The 22459-nt window shown below is 38.3% G+C and overlaps 1 protein-coding gene across 4 annotated transcripts in view; it reads right to left on the bottom strand.

The window, feature by feature from the left end:
* The window catches only part of LRCH1 (leucine rich repeats and calponin homology domain containing 1), a 201558-nt gene that overhangs the window by 21015 nt on the left and 158084 nt on the right, over positions 1–22459 (bottom strand). For 2 of the 4 annotated variants that reach the window (XM_030813371.1, XM_030813370.1), the window contains exons 14-18: positions 20738–20791; positions 19981–20053; positions 16913–17017; positions 9040–9149; positions 3783–3920 (exon numbers count right to left, since the gene is read on the bottom strand). In XM_030813371.1, coding sequence (XP_030669231.1) covers positions 3783–3920; positions 9040–9149; positions 16913–17017; positions 19981–20053; positions 20738–20791 — 480 coding nt within the window. The remainder of the gene's footprint in view (positions 1–3782; positions 3921–9039; positions 9150–16912; positions 17018–19980; positions 20054–20737; positions 20792–22459) is intronic. The other 2 variants (XM_030813373.1, XM_030813372.1) reach the window with 1 other exon arrangement.

The raw sequence follows: 22459 nt of genomic DNA, 5'->3' as shown, positions 1-22459 counted from the left end.
CGAAGATTGTTGCCTAACTTCAGGTAGAAAAGTTGTGACAAACACAATGGTTAAAGCTTCAAACTCACCACTGGTCCAATAATAAAAAATTATACCAATTACACCAATTGGAATGCCAATGTTTTGCTTATCAAATTGTCAGAGACTGAAAAAATTCATTTTTCTAAGGAACAGTCTCTAAGCATATTGACAATGATAGTGATTTTGTTCACTACTATATTCCCTCGGTTTGGCAAAAAATATGGACAATATTAGTTTCATGAATGAAGAATTAGAATGCTTTTGCTGGTGATAATACTGGTAGAAAAGAAGCTCTCATCCACTGCTGCTGGCAGATACAACTGCATTTACTGCCTTACTATGGGTCAGATACCAAACTTGGTGCTGAAGATACAATTGTGGAGCCAAAGACAAAATCCCCAGGCTCACTTACCTCTAGAGCAGATGGAAATATTAGCAAGCTCAAGGAAGGTGCAGTATCATACAGGATAGTTCTTAGCTGTTATGGAGTAGGTGTGACAGAAAATGAACAAAGGAAGAAACCCTGTCCTAAGGGGTTGAGAATGGTTTGTTTTCTGAATGCTGAAATAGAGAAGGAAAGGGAGCTAGTGATGCTGAAGAACCAAGATTTGTGGGGCAGGTGGGGCACGGCTTTCTAGGCAGAGGGAGCTGCCTGTGCTGAGCCTGGGGCAAAGAGCAACGGCACAGAAGAAAGAAGGAAAGCAGGTTCTATGGCTACAGCATGGCTGGGCCTGGTCCAAAAGGGCATCAAGATGCTTGGTGAAGAATTTTTGATAATTGGACATTTAGAAGTGGATATTTAGAAACAAACTGCATTTCTAAAAAGGAAAACTACAATATAATAGTAGTTTTAATAAAACAGGCTAAAATATGCTATAGTTAGTAAATTAGGCATTTATGAAGAATTTTAGGCTGGGCATGGTGGCTCACACCTGTAATCCTAGCACTGTGGGAGGCTGAGGTGGGCAGATCACTTGAGGTCAGGAGTTCGAGAACAGCCTGACCAACATGTTGAAACGCCATCTCTACTAAAAATACAAAAATTAGCCAGGCGTGGTGGCAGGCACCTCTAATCCCAGCTACTCAGGAGGCTGAGCCACGCTTGAACCCTGGGGGCAGAGGTTGCAGTGAGCCAAGATCGTGCTACTGCACTCCTGCCTGGGCGACAGAGGAGACTCCATCTCCAAAAAAAAAAAAAAAAAAAAAAAAAAAGAGAGAATTTTAATGACATGGGGAAATACTTAGGTTTCAATAATACATTTAAAAAATTACTAGTCTATATGAGAAGCTCACAACTAAAAAACAACTTAATTTTACCAAAAAAAAAACTTACAGTAACGAAGACATAATGGTAAAAGCAACAGTGATTGGTTTTGGGTAGGAGAATAAAGAATGATTTGTTTTCTTTTGCTTTCCTTTATTTTCTTTTTTTCACCAGTCACTCATTGTTTCCTATTATTTGTTTAATTTTAAAATTTTTATTTAAAAAAAGCAAAAAGGTGAAAACCAAAAGATTTCTAAAACAATGTAGCATTTTTCCTGAAGATAAAGGTAAACGGGTATACAATTCATAATGTCCTCTTACGTCTTGTAAAATGATCATTGTACATTGAAATTGAAGGCTGAGGTGTCTGTTGTGTCTCTCTCATAACTTGGGAAAGATTATTGAGAATCTGGCACAAGGCTCAGACGACTTTATGGCAGTTTGGACCTCATTTGTAAAAGATACTGGAGTGTTTCATATTGGATCATGGAATAGAATTTACTGTCCCACATTAAGGCTGCTAGAGGTAGATTTGAAAAAGAAGACAAATTGGTCTTTTTGTCCTCACTATGCTTCTGAGGCTAAAAAAGTGGTTGAACCTTTGAAAGAAAAAATATGTTCAATATGATAGATAAGAAACTAAGATGAAATAAGGTCATTGGCTAATTTTTCCTGCTGTCAAGAGAAAAGAAAGTAGGACAAATCATGCCACTGTGAGGCTCTCCTGGGGATGGGAGAGGGCAGAGGAGCTTCACGTGAGCTTCAGCCCAACACACTGAGGCTCTGACATTTTATGAACATTGCACTTTTATGGGGCTCCAAATTTCGAAAACTTGCCATATAAACACTAATGATAATAATGGCTTACATATATGTGTATAGTACATCAAGTATCTTATTTCATACTTGCAAGACCATTTCCATTATAGAGAAGGGCAAATCAAGTTCAAGAGAGGATTGCCCAAAGTTGTACAGCTTTTAGAATTTTAATCCAAACCTTACATTCTTAACCCCTAAATTCTTCTGCCTCTCCTAACAAACAGCAAAAAGGGTGAGCAGAGATTCTTTTTTCTCTATTTGTATAAATCCTGTGTAGGTTTCAAGGACAAGTTTATCTGTGATTCCTCCACTTTCATCGGAACAACCATAAAACTGACTCTTTGGCTCTCTTCTAGTTCACAACATGCTGTGATATCTAGGAAGAGAACCCTGAGTGCAGGCTCTATCTCCTCTACAGCAGAGATGAGGATTTGGGGGGAATTAAGAAGTCTCATTCATGTTCCCCTCCCCACTACGTCCCCAGCATCACCAGTGAGTCCTTGAGTGCAGTGACTGATCAAGAAATTGTTGAAGTCGTGACTGCTAACCAACCCCTCTACAGGTTATTCATAATATTTTTCATAGAACTCACATCTTTTCAGGGCTACCCTAAAATCCTCCATGATGAATAGAGGAAAAAGATTCATTTTAGAAGGGAAGTTACCAACCAAAAGAAGCTTTCTGAAAGACTTGTCACTGTTTAAATAATCCCTTGGGAAAAAGAAATTTTTATGTTCCTATAGTCTTTGTTTTTGAGACGGAGTCTCGCTCTGTCGCCCAGGCTGGAGTGCAGTGGCGCAATCTCGGCTCACTGCAAGCTCCGCCTCCCGGGTTCACGCCATTCTCCTGCCTCAGCCTCTCCGAGTAGCTGGGACTACAGGCGCCTGCCACCACGCCTGGCTAATTTTTTTGTATTTTTAGTAGAGACGGGGTTTCACTGTGGTCTCAATCTCCTGACCTCGTGCTCTGCCCGCCTCGGCCTCCCAAAGTTCTGGGATTACAAGCGTGAGCCACCGCGCCCGGCCTATGTTCCTACAGTCTTAAAGTTAGCACCTTGATCAGTCAATCAGTAATTTCTTTTTCTTTCTTTTTTTTTTTTTTGAGACAGGGTCTCACTCTGTCTCCAGGCCGGAGTGCAGTGGCACAATCATGGCTCACTACAGTCTTAAACTCCTGGGCTCAAGCAATCCTCCCACCTCAGCCTCCCAAGTTGCTGGGACCACAGGTACGTGCCACTATGGCCAGCTAATTTTTGTATTTTTCATATTTTTGTATTGTGTAGTTTTCTATTTTTACCAGAGGCAGAACCCTGTCTCTACAAAAAATACAACTTCTGAGCACAAGTGATCCACCCACCTTGGCCTCCCAAGGTGCTGGGTTTACAGGTGTGAGCCACCGTGCCCGCCCAGTAAGTTATTTAAAGTGATTTGCTTGATATTGAAATAAAATTATGTTTCTGTCGTTTATATATTTATTTTAAAATAGTCTCTCATTTTACAGTGAAAATGTTGCTTCATTCAAAGCCATTCTTTCATTCCTTTTCTGCCTTATAATGTTTTGAGGCCCAACGGAAAAGATTTGAGCAAGGTCCTACTGACACCATTGATATCCTAAACCCACAACAGTGCCCCCTAAAAGTGTGTTTTATGTCAGTTAGTTTCCCTTTGGTGTTACTTACAACCGCTGGTGATGGGACATGGATGCTTGCAACCGACCGAGGGCGGATGTGGTTGACCAGATGGCACAGGACAACACCATCCATGAGGGCTGCCCCCAGGTCTTCGTGTAGACTGACCTTCAATCTCATCTCAATGCTCTGTTGGGGAAATCAGAAGGAAGCCAGTTAATATGAACACTGAGGTAACTGTAGGTAAAATACATTTATGGGTATTTATGAACTGAGGCACTAATTTCATCATGGGAAATAAGGATAACAATGCCTAGAAAACACTGACATTATTTAACTCTTTCCAAACAGTATCAAAATCTCTCTTTATAAAAACAAATTTAGGTGAGTGTAAAATTTTTAATAGAATGAATGGAATAACGGAATCACTTTTAGAATGTGATAAATAAAAACCAAATCTGACTGGTTCAGGCAGTCTGCATGGGGCAGAAGAGGGATTAAGAAATGCTTTACTCTGGCCAGGCGCAATGGCTCATGCCTGTAAACCCAGCACTTTGGGAGGCCCAGGTGGGCAGATCACCTGAGGTCAGGAGTTCAAGGCCAACCTGGCCAACATGGTGAAACCCTGTCTCTACTAAAAATACAAAAATTAGCCAGGCGTAGTGGCGGGCGCCTGTAATCCCAGCTACTCGGGAGGCTGAGGCAGGAGAATCACTTGAACCCAGGAGGCAGAGGTTGCAGTGAGCCGAGACCGAGCCACTGCACTCCAGCCTGGATGATAAAGTGAGACTCCATCTCAAAAAAAAAGAAAAAAAATTATAGACACATCCCCTTCCTTCCCACCCCCAAGTTCCTCTTCTGCCTTGCTCCCATTCTCCTTTCCTTCTGGGCCTCCCATGACACGAATGTTGGATCATTTGTTACACTCCCACAGGTCCCGAGGCTCTGTGTCCACTGATTTTTCAATCTGTTTTCTCTCTGTTGTTCAGATTAGATGATTTCTATTGTTCTCTTACTAGTTTCATTCCAGTTCTTTCCTTTCTCATCTCCATTCTGCTGTGGAGCCCATCCACTGGGCTTTTTATTCTGAATAATGTATTTTTCAGATCTCAATTTCCATTTGGTTTTTCTTTATGTCTTCTATTTCTTTGCTGAAATCTTCTAGTTCTCTGCTGGGGTATTCTTTTCCTTTCCTTCGACCATGTGCATCATTGTTCATTGAAGCATTTTCATCATGGCTGGTTTAAAAATATCTGTCAAATAATTCTAACATCTCTGCTATGCCAGTGATGTCATCTGTAGATTGTCTTTTTTTTTTTTTTTTTTTTTTTGGAGATGGAGTCTCGCTCTTTTGCCCAGGCCGGACTGCAGTGGCGCGATCTCGGCTCACAGCAAGCTCCGCCGCCCAGATTCACACCATTCTCCCGCCTCAGCCTCCCTCCCAAGTAGCTGGGACTACAGGCGCCTGCCACCGCGCCCGGCTAATTTTTTGTATTTTTAGTAGAGACGGTGTTTCACCGTGTTAGCCAGGATGGTCTCGATCTCCTGACCTTGTGATCCACCTGCCTCAGCCTCCCAAAGTGCTGGGATTACAGGCGTGAGCCACTGCTTCCAGCCTGTAGATTGTCTTTTTTTTTCCCTACAGTTTGGGATCTTCCTCGTCCTTGGAATGATGAGGGATTTGCAATGGAAACCTGAACATTTTTGTATTATGTTATGAGACTCTGGATCCTATTTAAATCTCTGGTTTAGTTGGCTTTTTTTTTTTTTTTTTTTTTGACACTGCTCTAGCAGGGGAAGGTGGCTGCCACCATCTTGTTACCGCCAGGTGAATGTAGGCATCTGGATTTTCCACTGGGTGTCAACTGGCCAGGGAGTGGGGGAGGGGTAGGCGCCTCCTTACTGCTGAGTGGGGGTGGGAATCCAGGATTCACATTTGGTCTCCACTGAAACTCTGGGAGCAGACAAGGTTCCTTACTGACCAGTGGGGATGAAATTTCCGGCTCCTGGCTTGGTCTTCTCTGACACCACCCCAGCAAGGGGAGAAGTCTCACTCGACTCAGCCCTTGCTGGTGTGGGTGAGGGGGAACCACAGTATTTCCTGTGGTGTTCAGCTGCAGTAGTGCATTTATGGTCTAAAACTTTTGTGTCTTGCTGGGCTGTCCCTTTCCTGGTTATTTGGTCAGAGAAAGTCAGCTTTTATTGTTGTTTTTCTAAAGTCTGTGCCGATTACTGTTTCTGGGTTCCCAGCGACTTTGGCTCCAAGTCTGGATACATGAGGCAAAAAGAAGGTCCCCTGGAGCTCATCACTACGGCGCCCCTCAAGTCTCAAGGACCCTAATCAGTCCGTCTTCTTCTCTTTACCTTCCAGAACGTGCTTACATTTGTTTTATGTATGTCTAGGGGTTTCAGGTGTACTTAATGGGAAGAATAGGGCAAAGTATGCCTACTCCATCCTCTTGGAAGCAGAAGTAGAGAAATCAATTTTCAAACCTTAACTAGAGCTCCTGCAACAAAAGCCCCCTTTAACTGAATAACAGCCTATGAAAGGATGACTTAATTTGGTGATTTTAATAAATGAAAACTTGAAAAACACTGCATATAATAGTGTTATATAAATTTCTTTCAGAACTGTCCTGTGTGTGGACAATTGTTTTTAGGTACTCTTTCAGGCTCTAATTTTATATCACTAAATTAAGACATAAATGATCAATATGACCCATGTTTAAGATAAAATTATAAGATATCACTCCTTGAGGGGCATATCTCAGCTTCTGATCTTAGTTGCACAGATTGCATAGAGTTCACCTTCCCAGTTTACATCACATCCAGATAGTCCAGGCAAATGACAGAGGTTTGACTTTCCCTTTGTGTTTGCTCAATCACCACAGTGGCTTAAAGTGGTGGTAAGAGGTTTTTTTGTTTTCTTTTTAAAATTACTTCCTCCTGACTCTTTGCTAAACCATATAAAAAGTATCATCTGCTATAACAAAGAGGCTGACCTATCCTAATTTAATTTAATCTAAATTTTGTTTATAGGGCTCACTGCTCATTTGTAGAACTCATTGCTCTCTGAAACTGTGTATTTATTTGTTTCCATCTTATTTACTATCTCTCCCCAATAGACTATAAGCTTCAGAACAGCAGGGACCTTTTTGTTCTCTCCTACATCCATTACCTAGAATACAGCCTGGTAGAGAGTGACAGTCAATACACATTTGCTAATGAAAGAAGATTTAACATTGAATCTATCTCCTCCAAGAATCTTTCTTTCTTTTTTGAAAAAATTTATTTTAGATTCAGGGGTACACGTACAGGTTTGTTACGTGGGTATGTTGTGTGATACTGAGGTTTAGGCTTCTAATGATCCTGTCACCTAAGCAGTGAACATAGTACCCAATAGGTAGTTTTTCAACCCTTACCCCCTCTCTCTCCCCTTTTGGAATTCCCAGTTTATTGTTTCCATCTTTGTGTCCGTGTATACCCAGTGTTTCGCTTCCCCTTATAAGTGAGAATGTGGTATTTGGTTTTCCATTTCTGTATTAATTTGCTTAGGATAGTGGCCTCCAGTTCCATCCATGTTGCTGCAAAGGACATGATTTCGTTCTTTTTTATGGCTGTGTAGTATTCCATGGTGTGTATGTACCACATTTTCTTTATCCAATCCATTGTTGATGCGAGCCTGGGTTGATCCCAAGTCTTTGCTTCTGTGAATAGTGCTGTGATAGACATATGAGTGCAGGTTTCTTTTTGGTAGGACAATTTATTTTTCTCTGGGTATATACCCAGTAATGGGATTACAGGGTTGAATGGTTGCTCTATTATTAGTTAAGAAGCCTTCTTAGACTCCTTTAGTTCATAGTTATGACACTTCTTTTTGAACATTAAAAACTCATGCAGCAATTCATAATGTGCTGTCTTTAATAGCTAATACCAATGTTTTCTTCCTTGGTGATTGATTCCTATACTGTTATTTAACCTTCCATATATTTACATATGATCTTCCTAACCTGACAAAAAGACCATGCAGGTAGACAAATACCTACAGAGTGCCCATTGGGAACTAAGAAATACAACAAGAAATAAGACATCCATGGTCCCTGCCAGCTCCAAGTTTAAGCTTCAATGACACTCAGCACAAGACTTCCTCTTTGGTAGAAACTCAAATGGTTTGCCTATTAGATAATTGATTTAAAATCTCTGGTCGGTTTGGGGTACAAAGTGAGGATAACTATAAACATTTTTAAATTAATGTAATATTGCCAGGCACAGTGGCATGTAGCTATAATTTATGCCTACCTACTTGGGAGGCTGAGGCCAGAGGATCACTTCAGCTCAAAAATTCAAGGCTGCACTGAGCTATGATTATACCATTGCACTCTAGTCTGGGCAACAGAGAGAGGCCCTGTCTCTTAAAAATTATAAATTGGGCTGGGTGCGGTGGCTCATGCCTGTAATCCCAATGCTTTTCTACTAAAAATACAAAAAATTAGCTGAATGTGGTGGTGCACACCTGTAATCTCACTTACTCAGGAGGCTGAGGTGGGAGGATCACTTGAGCCCAGAAGGCACAGGCTGCAGTGAGCCAAGATCATGTGACTGCACTCCAGCCTGGGTGACAGAGTGAGACTGTCTCAAAAACACATAAATAAATAAAAATAAAAAATGAAAATTAATCTTATTAAGTAAATAAATGACAGGGCATTAAACTATACCTGAATTGAAATAGTGCCAGCATTTATATGTATGTATTATTTTTTATTTACTACTATCTCATATATTCCTCACAAAACTCCACTAAGGTCAATTGGAACCATTTTTTTTGTTTTTTTAAAGAGACAAGGTCTCACTGTTGTCACCCAGGCTGAAGTGAAGTGGTACAATCATAAATCACTGCAGCCTCGAATTCCTGGGCTCAGCTGATCCTCCCACCTCAGCCTCCCGAGTAGCTGGGATTACAGGCATACGCCACCATGCTCAGCTAATTTTTGTATTTTTCGTAGAGACAGGGTTCACCATGTTGCCCATACTGGTCTCAAACTCCTGGACTTAAGTGATCAGTCTACCTCCTAAAGTTCTGCGATTACGGGCATGAGAAACTATGCCTGGCCAAACCATTTTTTTAGTATGTAAAGAAACAGACTCAGGATTGTTAAGTGGCTTGCCCAATATCCAGCAGCCACTAAGTGACCTGGCTAGATTTGAAATTAGGACTGCTTGCAATGTTTCAAAGTCTGTTTCTCAAAAATGTAGAATGTTGCTTAAATTCTGAAAATTCTCCTTTAGTTACATAATATTTCTTGGGTACCTCACGAAGTTGTTCCACCAGCTCTTTCTCTTCTCTCATCTGCTCCATTTTCCTCCGGATTGTAAACTGCGGGTCTATAGATTCCAAATTTCTCTGAGGTCTTAGAAACACTATAATAGGAAGGGAAAAAAAGCCTTTATATAGTGCCTTGTCACATAGGGCTATTCATATTAAAATCAAACAGTATTTTAATTTATCCAAAATAATTCATTTACCACTCAAAGAAACAAAGAAATTCCAAATCCACAAGAAAAGCCTGGCTCAAGTATTTTAAAAGAGACTATATTTTAAATTGTACTAGTTTGTGTGGGCTAACAAGCTGTATTTTTCAGTGATAATAAACTGAACCCAGGGCAAGGTGTGGGTCACTGGAACCATTCCAAGCCACTTGCCTGACAGATGTCCTACTTCACTCATCTTCCCACTGTCTTCATTCTAAGTTTTTATTTACACTCAATCCATTCATTAAATTCAGATAATTTATTTCAAATAAGGCTCTAGAATTGTATGTATTAAAAATAAGCACAAGTTAATGTTTTTGTTGGCATAAAGTTTTTTATAAGCCTGAGTTAAGAACTAAGTGATGATTACATATTTGAGGGTGCGGTGGAAAAATTCTGCCTTCTAGACTGTCGCTGGCAGACTATCTAAAAAGTCAGCTCTTTGGAGATGAGCAAGGACTCCTTTTAGGAAGGCTGGCAAGATTGGAAGCAGCTGAAGGGCTCATGGCTGGCTTCAGGTTCTTGAAGTTACGACTTCCAAGAATAGTAACTAACAGCGGGGCATCCTCTGAAATGAGCCGAGAAAACATATGCCTTCCCTATGAAGGAAAACATCTTTTAGAGACCAATCAAGAAGGTAAATAATGTTCTATGTATTGGAGAATGACTACAGGAAGAGTTTTAATTAACTTTTTAATGATACAAAGCCCAGGCAGATTTAAACTTGATTTTTTTTTCTTCTTAGAGATTTTTATCCTTGCACATAAGATAGATGAAAGAGCTGTTCAGAGCCTTGGTTCCCCCATCCCATAGACCTTCAGATTGAGGTAGGGAGGGAAAGTCCCTCAGAAAATTTTGGGCAGAGAACTCCAATGTTAGAAATCCATACCACATAGAAGGCTGCATGGTGTACTGCAATTACAGAAGTTTCAATCATGATAATTTAAACAATGCTGAATAAGAGAGAATGTGTAATTTTTATTCTACCCTGACATACATTTCCTATGGACCTCTTTAGAAACTATTTCAATATTTCAGATTTCTAGAAATTAAATATGATTTACAAATAGAATACTTTGGATACAAAGACTTGAGTCCACTCGGTGTAATCAAAAGTCCTGTGCTCACCTAACTACAATATTTTAATTTCAATTTGTGCCTTTCAACATGCATTCTCCTTCTCACTTCTCAGTATTTTCTTTCTAAATTAGTTCTAAGATACTTGAATTCACATTCTGATGCTCTATGGAAGATGAGAAAATTGACATATCTTAAATGGTCGACTTAGAGTTAATGGAGAAAGAGGAAGATTTAAGGTACACAAGGCCTGTCGCCTTCTGGAATCTCAGAGAGGAGTCAGCTTGTGGCCTGGGGCCTCTGCTGGAAGCCAGTGAGGGAAGTCACAGGCAAAGAACAACAAAGGCAGTCACAGGAGGGCTGTCACCAAGTCCCACAAAACCCAAACCTCACAGGACGTAGAACCAATTGTTTAAAAAGTAAAGCCAAGGTCAGTAAAAGGACAGAGTGACCAGGTAGGGAAAGATGAAAAGTTCACAGAGAAAAGGGAACTGAGGAAAACTCCGACAAATTAGGACACATGGAAGAAACTGGAGAATGAATCACATTTTACACCATTTCAAGCAAAACCAAAAAAGAGAAAGATATAAAAATATAAAATCTAGAACTAATTTGCACCACCAAATTTACCAAAAAAAGGTCAAGAAATGCAGATAGAGTTGGATAATACACACATATGCCAGCAAGGGGCGCCTCAACACCGTTTAAACAAATCAAATGTTTTCTTTGGAGCTGTTATTTTCCTTTGCCTTTTTTCTGGGGGTAATCTTATCTAATAATATTTTCAATATGTTTTTATTGGCAGATTTCAATCTGAATATGAAACTATCAGGAAGTTAAATGAACCATGAGCTTTTGTTCAACACCACATTGCCTTATTAGAGCCCTATGTGAGATATCAGGATAACGAAATGGTGTCTGGGTTTTACTTTCCTGGCATCATTTTTAAATTTTGCATTCCTTTGTATCTTAAAAATATAACATGCATGCGTGGGCATTTGCTCTATGAATGTTAAGCAATCAAAAGTGTTTTAAAAACCAGTTGAACTGTATTTTTTAAAATGAACACTTAAAATTATCAGAAATACATAAAATTGTCAGAAATAATGACTATATCACTATTAGTTTTCTAAATGTATTCATTACTATGACATATAAGAGAACTTAAGGCAGTCTCTTTAGGCTCATAATAAATCTAGCAAGTACAAAAGTGCTTGCTTATTTTGCTGGGTTTGTTACAACAGAATAGCTTTACTGGGACCATTAAAGTACCTCTGATTAAATTACCTACAGTTTTTTCTTTTCTTTCAAGTCCTATTTAAATAATAAATCCAGTGACCAGTCTGGGTCCAGGCTTCAGGAAATTGATCTACAAAAGAATTATTCTGCTTTTCCTTAATTTCATATCACTAAATTTCAAGAGCTCCCTTACTTAATCCAGAGGAATAAAATTTAACTTGAGGCCATGAGACAATATTAAGAAGCAGTCCCCACTGTGAGCATGTATTTTTCAAGTCAAACGCTCCTGTGACTGTTAAAGTGTAAATAAGAAAAAAGATGGGTGAGAGAGCAGAGTGAGAGTGTGTTACGAGTGTGTGGAAAGACATGAAGAGGTGATTGGTTTGGGGGTGGGGGGGCGGGGAGGGACACAGTCTCACTCTGTTGCCCAGGCTGGAGTGCAATGGTGCGATCTCAGCTCGCTGCAACCTCAACCACCTGGGCTCACGCGATTCTCCCATCTCAGCCTCCTGAGTAGCTGGGACCACAGGCCTACACCACCATGCCTGACTAAGTTTTATATTTTTAGTAGAGGTGGGGTTTCGCCATGTTGCCCAGGCTGGTCTGGAACTCCTGGACTCAAGTGATCTACCTGCCTCAGACTCCCAAAGTGCTGGGATTACAGATGTGAGCCACCGTGCCTGGCCAAGGTAGGCAATTTAAGATGAAGGAAAAAAAATAAGTTCTGCTTAAATTAAGCCTATAGTTTAATTACTGTATGTTGTATGAATAACATTTATTTTTATTTTGTTTTGAGATGGAGTCTCACTCTGTCGCCCAGGCTGGAATGCAGTGGCAGGATCTCGGCTCACTGAAACTCCGCCTCCCAGGTTCAAGCGATTCTCCTGCCTCAGCCCTCCAAATAGCTGGGATTACAGGTGCCTGCCACCATGCCTGGCTAAATTTTTTATTTTTAGTAGAGACACAGTTTCACCATGTTGACCAGGCTGGTCTTGAACTCCTGACCTACCTCAAGCGATCCACCTGCCTCAGCCTCCCTAAGTCCTGGGAATTCAGGCGTGAGCCAATGAAGCCGGCATAAGTAACATTTAAAGAATGAAAAAGATTTGCACATATACACAATTTACTTAGCAGAAGAGATAAGCATGGACCCTGCAGGGTATAATGAAATGCTTATGTAGAATATCAAATTCATCCTCGCAGATACAGGTCAAATTCCACTGATCTTTCCATTATTTTCTGCCTTTTCTTTCATTCTTTTTCCCAATCCTCATCTCTGAGCTGGGAGTAATCTCTGTCTTCTGTGAGCATACAAAATTCTTTTATCTGTGTCTCTCCCATGGCACTCACCACTTTCTGTCTTACAGTGAGTGATATTTCGCTCCATTATGGATCTGTAAATGTTTATGTCTGTTTCCAACTTGTACCCTCTATTCCTGCCCCACAAAGCAGTGAGTGGGGCAGAATGAGTTTGTTGAATGAGTAAATGAAACAAGTGTTTCAAACACTCCCTCATTTAAAGCTCAGTCTATTTGGAGAGCGTCCTTGCAAAGATTATTCTATCCTGATGATCAGTTGCCTGAGTTTTTCCTCTTATGAATAATCTCCTAAACTTAGTTTCTAGGTATGAATGCATTAGACTCTGAAATAAATGTTACATGAAAGCAAAGAGATTTTGGCTGTCTCTTTCAGAGCTGCATCCATAGTAATGAGCATCATGCATAGCACATAATAGGCACTCAGCAAATATTTAAGGATGTGTACAAGAAACCATTTATGTACTTGTTGTGAGAACATCTTTGAGTTAAGCAAACAAAGAAAGCCCTTTGCTCTAAAAATTGCCCAAATGCACTTTCTCATTTAATTATTGCATGAAATGCACTCTTCATATAAAAAATATTTATACCTAAATTTAACTCAATGAGAGGAGATTTCTTCTCTGTGGAAACATGAAGTTTTAAAATGTAGCTCTCAACTTCTCCTTGGAAGTTAAGAACCTGAACTGGACATGATGTTTAAGATACACAAACTCAAAGGCAGCAATATCTTGGCTTTGAAAAAATATCACGAGCTTTAGATCCAGGCTACTGTGAATCAGAACTCTCACTAGCTGATTCATTCATTCCCTTTTGGTGCCTAAAATTGAACTGGACACATTCTGTGTCCTCAAAATGCTCACATTTCTTCTCTATGGTCTTAGACAATTTAGTTAACCCAGTGACTGTCAACCTTACTTGAACACCACATAACATCCCATAAAAAGAAGTAAAACAAATGACCAGTGCTTAGACTCAATGCTACACCAAATAAATTAGCATTTCTGACTATGGGGCCTAAGTGACTATAGTTTTACAAAACGCCCAGGTGATTCTAATATAAAACCAGAGTTGAGAGCCACTAAAAATCCTCTTATATCCTCAGTTTCTTCATTTTTCTAATGGGAAAAATAATACCTATAGTGCAAGATTATTGTAAAAAATTAAGGAAAATATCTGTAAATTGGTACAAGATAAATGGTTATTTCAGAGACTAATGTAAACTGGTCCATTCATCCATTCTCTGGTGATAACTTAAAGATTAATTTTCAGTAAGTATAAATTAGCACCTACAAATTCACTGCAAATGAAAGAGCAAAAATGACCCCAAAGAAGACAGAAATGGTTTTTAACTTCAAAGTGAAGTGAAGAGGAAAGATTCAGTAAGAGGACACAAGAGCAGGGGGAAAAGCAGAAGTTAAACTATCAGGTTAAAAACGGAGGTTAAAGCTGTCCCATCCAGCTCCAGGGGTGCGCCCAGAAAAACCTACAGACAAACTTCCGCATCCTCCTTCATCCACCTTATGGGGCAGAACTTTGGGGACTTTGAGAACTCAAACTCCCAAGGACCTTCTACCCAGGTTGCCAACTTTAAAAAATCTGTTTGAAGAATAAATTTTAGAGAAATGGGGAATTTAAAATGAGATAGAATGGGAATAAAATATTTGCAAGAATTTAAATAAAAGGATAATTTTATATAAAGCAAGACGGTGAGCAAGGTAAAAAAAGGACTTTACCAAAAATAATAACTAAAATGTATAAATAAAAGTCAAGTTACATTATGTTAGGTTGAGCTGGTAATAAGATGATGTTTATTTATAAAGGTTATTTACAAAGATAGCAGCCAATATTGAATAATGGAGAAAATATGAGGAAACAAAACTGATGTAATCAGCTTTGAAATGCCAAGAAAGGCCCCTGAATAGGATCTTCTGCTTAAGAGGAACCAGTAAGAACAACATAAAAAGTAGTCTGTGTTCCTTTTCCAACATTAACTCATAGACTTGTGAACATATAGTGCAGCTTCTTTAACAATAACAACAAAAAAAGCATTAGAAAATGTATTCCAATCACAGGTCAAAGTTAAGAACAAAGAGAATGAAGATAAACATAAAAGTCAGATCTGGGAACCTAAACAAATATTTGTAAAGACTATTTCTGTACAGAAATTGTTCTGTTAGCCAGGGCATAGTAGAGACAAATTGCAAATAGGAAAAAATGACAATCTCCAAACATCTGACATGATTGACTGAACCATGAGTATTTAAAACGATGGCTTTATTATTATTGTGGTACAGCATAACAGCTGCATGTGAATTCTTGGAATTTTTACTCATAGAAAAAATAACTTAATAACTATTGTAAGGTTATTTTATTTTTAGAAAGATTTCCACAATGATTATTTTCTGTGGAAATTTAAGGATTTTTAATCAAATGAATGCAGCCTGAATGTAGATGCAGCAGAGATGATTCCAGAGTTAGGAACCCTGGTACGGCTTCACCTCCACCTCAACCCCACAGTGTGACCCACGCAGCTCACCCCACCTTTCTGGTTTTAGTCTGTTCATCTATAAAGATAATAATTCTACTGCTACATAAGAAGTCTAATTGTTTCCCAGCTTAAAAAAAAAAAGTCCTTTGGTTTCAGATATCATTCCTAAGGAAATACCAAACCACACATAAATCTTTCATTCTAAGCTTTATTTCCTTTAAACAACATTAGGCCCATAAATAGCTATACTTTCTGAAAAACAAAAATGCCTCCCCTCCATTAGAAAAAAAAAAATTAAGTACAGAAAAGGTTTATCAAGAAAGTTTCCATTTAGCCCTCTTCAACTTCCAAAATTTGAAACTAGATGGTATAAGGAGGGCCATTTGTTTCATAACTGTTATTTTTAAATCCTATTTATTTTCAGTTTAAAAATTTAGAAATCTATGAAATATTAAAATTCCTTTTATAACTACTCTGCCAAAGTATACATTGTCCTTCTCCATAAGGAAATTGTAGAAGCATTTTTGGTTGAATTTTAACCAGAAATCACAGCAAGTGTCTTAAATATATATTTTCCAGGTATTACATATAACATACTTAGATGAAAAGATAATATTATCAGAAAACGTATCTTCCCATTGTGTTTGCATTGTGGTTATACCCTGTACCTCACTACTCTTCCCTATAAATCACATTCTCTGTTTCACTTAACTCGACTGCAATCACTTTGTATTCTGAAGTAAAATGTTTAAAATTTGAAGATTTCAAAGACCAGGATGAAATTAGACTAGCATGGAGATTACGATATAGGTGGTGTGCAGGTCTAAATAATTATATTTTATTGTAAACTCTTAGGCTATATAAGATTCAAAATTAAAAGATATCCACATGAACACTAGCTGAGTGTCCTCGGTTTTTTATTTCCACATTTGATTTTCAGGCCAAGTTACTATCCTTGAATGTCAAAAAGATGAACTTATATTCAAGAAGGTATCAAAAGTCAAAACAAGCCAATAATTTGGAAAAAAGAAGGCAAATAATTTATCTTCATTTTTAGAAATTTCTCCACATTAACATTATTTTCAACGCAATACTGTAGGATCAGCCATGGTACATTTTAATTACCTTAGAAATCTCACACGGGAAGCATAAACAGTAAAATATCAAACTCTAAAACCATTTAGTTCAGATGCAGGAACAAGCAGAGATAAATCCAAAAGTGCAAACCCCAAATATTTGTAAACAAGCGAACAAACCAAAAAACCCAAGCAGAAAAGGGTAGAGAAGAAAGTATTATAATGCCTTCCCCAAATCCAGAATAGTCAAGTTAATTAAACTGGAGTTTGACAAACTGCTAGAGAACAATCCACATGCACTTTTCTGGACTTCACTTTCCAGGCTTATACATTATTTCTCATACCAAGCATGCAGGTGAATATACTCTATCTTCAGCTGCACAGAGATGAATGTTCAGTATACGCATTGGCTTATTAATGAGAACATTGGAGAATAGGTACAAAGCCACCTACCATTGTCACTGTCTCCTTCAGATGGAACACTGTAGCTAGAGCTGTCCCATGTCTGTGCCTGTGTAAGTGTGTTGAAGGAGATAGGAGGAAGAATGAGGGCTGGGTCTGCAGGGGAGCCAGAGAGCCAGTCCACGTACAGTTGCACAAGGACCAGGAAAAACCAAAGGGGCAGCAGCATTTCACAAATGGCACAGGGTTTGCATGGAAATGAAGAGTGGATTTCATTTATATGGGATTTAATTTCAAATGCACAATATAGGAGAAGAATGAAAGATGGTGCATGGAATAAAAAGAATGATAAAAACTGAGTGTTAGTACCCATCAATCATACACTTTGCATGCAGTTCATATTGTTAATCTTAACAATTCTGCAAGCCCACAGACTTAGAGTACTAATGAATCAGGTCAGAGGAAAGAAAGAGTACCCATAGGTTAGGTAGATAAAAAGCAAAAGTCCTGCCAGATACCTTCCTCAAAGACTTTCTAAAAAACTAACAAAATACGATTCACACACACACAAAATTGGTGACATAGAATAAAACTTAATATGTATAAATATATCTATTATTTAGAAATAAAACTACTATAGAATCATCATTTACCATTAGTGATATTTTTCTCCAAAGCAATGTCAAATTTCTTTTTAAAGACATCTGTAGGTCTATTGGCATGCTTTATAGATAGCTGAATCTAGCTAATTCTTTTCTCAATCCTGGACATACCTCTCAATACTGTTTTCAATATTGCTCAATTAAAAAACAAAAAACAAAAAATACTGGAGACTAGTACAGTCTATTTAACAACAAATCCAATTAACCAACAGAGATCAATCAATTTCAAGAACTTCTGAGTTGGTCACTTATGAAATGATAACAACTCTTATTTTTGCACTAAATATCCATATGGCAATTTCATATTTAGGAAATAGCTATATTATTTTTTATTCAATCATAAGGCAGGGCCAGTAAAATAAATGGATATAGTTCTAGATATAAATATTTGGGTATGTGCAGTTGTTTTTGTTTGGGAGGAAAACACAGAAAGAAATGAAAGAAACTGTCACCCTACTTGAAGAATCTAAGTTCTTATTTCAACTTGCTAATTTAAGCAGTCTGTTTTTATTTGTAACACAGAAATCACATAAATCCACATACTTTCAAAATAAAAATTAATTGGCTCTAAGCATTCTAAAGCTACTTGATCAAAAATGGTTTCTATCTTTTAAAACTATATGCTTTCCAGTTAAGATTACTGTATATATTACTTTCCAGAAAATGTGAAAAATACACTTAAGCATATATACTATTTTAAAATTATTAAATAAAATGAAAAAAATCTCCATACATAATGCAAGTTTTTAAAGTTCCAACATGTCACTTGATGATCCTGAAGGTAAATAGCATTATTTACAGCAACCAAACTCCATAGAGCTTTCAACAACAAGAACAATTTCCACATTGGTTAGTCAGCATTATAGAAAGGCTGGAAGCTTGGAGAGGAAATTAACTTTGTTTTCTGCCGTTCAAAATAAAAGCTCCATTTATTTTTCACTGCTACAAAGAATGTGAAATGGTTTAACAGCCCCAGTACAATGTAAACCCTAACTGTAATAAGTTGAGTTTGGACTCTATAAAGTCACCAAAATAATTCTACAATTGCAAGTTATACATTCAAAAGAATATTATTCTTTGAAGATCCATTCAACTTTTGATTTGCTCAACTATGCCATGCTTTTAAATTGTGTAAAACTGACTGTGAGGATTAGGAGACAGTCTGCAGCTCAATATGAGGTCCTCAGCGTGTAAAATAAGTCTCCTGGCAGGTCGTCACTGAAGGCACAGATGAGGTGTGCCTAGACTCACCTCCATTCCTCCCAGGACACACCTGAGACCGTGGAAATGAAAACCTAGCCAGGGGCCTCAGCCCAGAACTGATCACATTTGCTTAGCTCCAAACATGAGAAGACCAGCCATTTGAGTTTTATTTCATATAAAATTTGGCTCTCCATAAAACACTCACTTAACCCTCGTCACACTCAAGCACTTTCTCAAATGGCTTTTTTTCTATGGCCCATTCAAACTGCCAGGAAACCATTACACCTGGCCACTTGTTACCCATCAATCAACCTGCCCCAAGAATGAAAAACATTTCCTTTATTAAAGAATCATCTTTGTTTTTCCTATGGGTGCCTTTTTTGCAAAATATACACAAGTATAACCTCTACTGTTGTCAAAATGCTTTACTGGAGAACTCAAGAACATCTGAGTTCTCTACCAACTCTTACTTAAAGTGTCTGAATTCTTTATTAGCACTTACTTAAAAGCATGAGTAGTAAGTGTAGACTAAATACCAAAGAGTCAAAAATATTAAAACAAAGAAAGACCTAAAAGAAGGAAGATGAGCAACAGAACTTCAAATAAATGGAGAAATCAGAAGAATCAAATTTTTCTATACAGAGTGCTTCCTTTTCAAAAGCAACCATTATTTTGTACATTGCTATAATTTACTTTTGTGAATAAACTAATAACAAATTAAAATAAAATCGGTAATATAAGCAGAATGCCTTCTCAAAAGACTTTTTAAAAATTAACTCCTGACCACTCATGCAAGCCTTGAAATGACCACTCTGTTATGTGAGTAAACACACGGAACCTACCAGACTCAGAAAGCAAATGAGGATGTCTCAGAAAGGAGTCACTTTTCCAGAGGCAGGCTGCCCCTTAATTCAGCGGAGCACCAGGAACCACTGGGGCCAAAGGGCAGCTATTTTATCTTCCTTAGGTAAAAAAAAATCAATAGAGTATTTCTTCCCTGCTTACATGCTCCCACCACCTTTTTCTTCTTTGCTCTGATTCAAATGAAGATAGGATACCCACTACTGATAACACGGACTTAGCTGTTTCACTGAAAACAAAGCTACAAACTCTGGCCTCCCCTAGCTGTAGATGCCAGGATTTCGGCTCAGCAGAACTGACAAGGATGTGCACATTGATAATGCATACACTTAAAAGGCTCAAGAGAAAGCAATGAGTTATTTAGTGTAAGAATGGGCTGAGGTTTTCATTTACCTGATCGAGGCTTCAGGCCAAATGGAGCTGTGCTGTTTGTGGTAGGGGAGACTGCAGGGGAGTTCTCTCTAATCTGTGGTATTGGAAGGAAAGGAAATTAGGAAAAAAATAAAAGGAAAACAGAAGAAGAACTATGTATGGTTTTCTGTGTTCAAGGATTGTATTTTTTTTGTTGTTTTTTTTTTTGCATTCGCTGCTGTGTGATGAAGTCTGGCTAAAAAAATCACTTTGTAAAGATGTTAAATGGCATAACTAACAGAATGTTGTTTTAGAGTGACCCACTCAATTTGTTTTGTCCATTTTAAGAACATTTTACAATTATGTGACACTGGCAATCCTCTTGCACAGCTGTGTGCCTGCGTGCATGCACACACACACATATATCCACTTATATCCAAAAGACGGCACATCTGATGAGAAAACAGATAATACTGAACTCAGTAATACTGAATCACACACTGAATCATTTATGGAGAACAAGACATTCTAAATGTTTCCTATTTAAATGATCTTCATTCTGTTTTCTTGTAAAGATGTTCCCACATTCAGTTTTTAAAAATATATCTCATTAAAATTAATCTTTAATTATTAATAGGACCAGATAAAGCTATGATAGCTAATGAGAGTTAGATGGATTCCCCCCAAAGACTCAATTAATTAATTAATCACAAGTCTTAGATTATATATTTCTGTAAAAGATATTCCAATCCAGCCATCAAGAAACACCTCACCTTCCATTAATCTTCAAGAAACTTACCTCATTTGGAGAATACTGGCTCCCATTACTCTGTAATGTTAGATCACTTTGCACCTTAAAAAAGAAGAAAAAAGCATGGTATGTTCCATTAGACTGTGAAACTGTTGAGGCAAGAACTGCATCTTTCTTACTGCCATCATGTCCCCAGTCCATAGGTGCATAATGAATATCTGTTGAATTAATTAGTTAGTGTGTTCAGTAACTAAGTAGACCATACTCATATGTTCTGAAAAAATGCAGCTGTATTCATAGAAAAATACATTTAAAGTATTATACAAACTAAGATAAAGAATTTCCCGGAGCAAAGAGTTCACTCCAAAATATCTGTGGATGTCAGCTTACCTTGCTAGGTGACCAAGCTGCCTGCTGGTTCCCATCCTCATTTTAATTACGATTTTTAGAAATGGTTCAAGGTAGTACTTTCTAAATATGCAGAATCACATTGGGAGCATTCAATAAATACACGTCTGGACCCCAAATTAACTGAGAAAATCTCATGTTGTCAGTTCAACATCAGATTACTTTGGCAACTACTGGTTAAGAGAAAAAATTATGAATTTCTTCTGTCATAAAATGTGCAGGATTTATAACTGGTCATGGAGAAAAGTCAAGATGACATCCTGATTTCCAGCAGGAATGACTGGGTAGATGGTAGCATCACTGAATACCACGGAGAACACAGGAGCAGTTTAAGAAGAAGTTGATAGTATCAGTTTAGCTATATAGAGAAAGAGAAATTTGTGGGGCATGGAGATAAAATCTGAATACTGGGGTACAGAGGGGAACTTGAGGCATGAGCTACAGGTTTCGAAGTTATTATTATTTATGCGGTGGCTGAGTCCACGAGGGTGGCCAGATGGTCCACAGAGACAGTGAAGAAGTTGAGGAACAGTGGCTGACAGCAAAATCTTGTAAAACCAGCATGAAAGGGACACACAGAAACAAGGAGCCCACAAGGGACACACTCTAGTTTCTTACCCAGATCTGCCTTCTTTATAAGGTAGTCAAGAACCCCCTGATCCTCCCTAATAAAAAATTGGGCATTAGCTCATATAAACACCTTAATATATGCCACCCAATTATTGTACATTTAAGATGCCTGTTCCTATTCATTGTTGAGGAGTGCTATTTAAAAATCTTCCCACCTTTGACACAAATCCAAGAGGAAACCATACTTTTAGAATAAAATGTCACTAATATCCCTATTCAATTAAATGGCTTTGTTAGAGCTGCTAACAAGTAACTTCAGGTTTGATTCTTTCTATAAGCAATTCTTTCCTCTTGTTTGTCCTATGGTCTCCCAGACCCTTCCCCGTTCGATATTATTTATGTATGAGCCATGCAATTAGCAATTCTTCCTGCATGGATGCCAGTACCACCCACATTTGATGTGGACAGTCACCTAAAGTATGTTTAAAGTCAGATCATGTGATGTGCCAATTACAAACCGCTTCATAATCCTGGTCTCCCCTTTCCGTGTGGCTCACACAGAGCTGATTCCCCACAGCCATGGTGTCGTGCTCAACACAGCCTCCTGGCTACAGGGCCAAACCCAAAAATGCCCAAAGTCTAAGTTTACTTTCCTCTCCTTAAACTCTACCCCTTCCCCAGTGTCCCTGAGCACCTAAAACAAGCTCAGGACTGCAGACCATCTTATTTCTTCTGTAAATTTTTCAACATCTAAATCTTACCCCCACAATTAAAAAAAAATTCATTAAACTG

This window comes from Nomascus leucogenys, chromosome 5, assembly GCF_006542625.1.
Source record: "Nomascus leucogenys isolate Asia chromosome 5, Asia_NLE_v1, whole genome shotgun sequence".
Taxonomy (NCBI): domain Eukaryota; kingdom Metazoa; phylum Chordata; class Mammalia; order Primates; family Hylobatidae; genus Nomascus; species Nomascus leucogenys.
The sequence above is the reverse complement of the archived record's forward strand: the minus strand, read 5'-3'. Positions and strand labels throughout refer to the sequence as shown.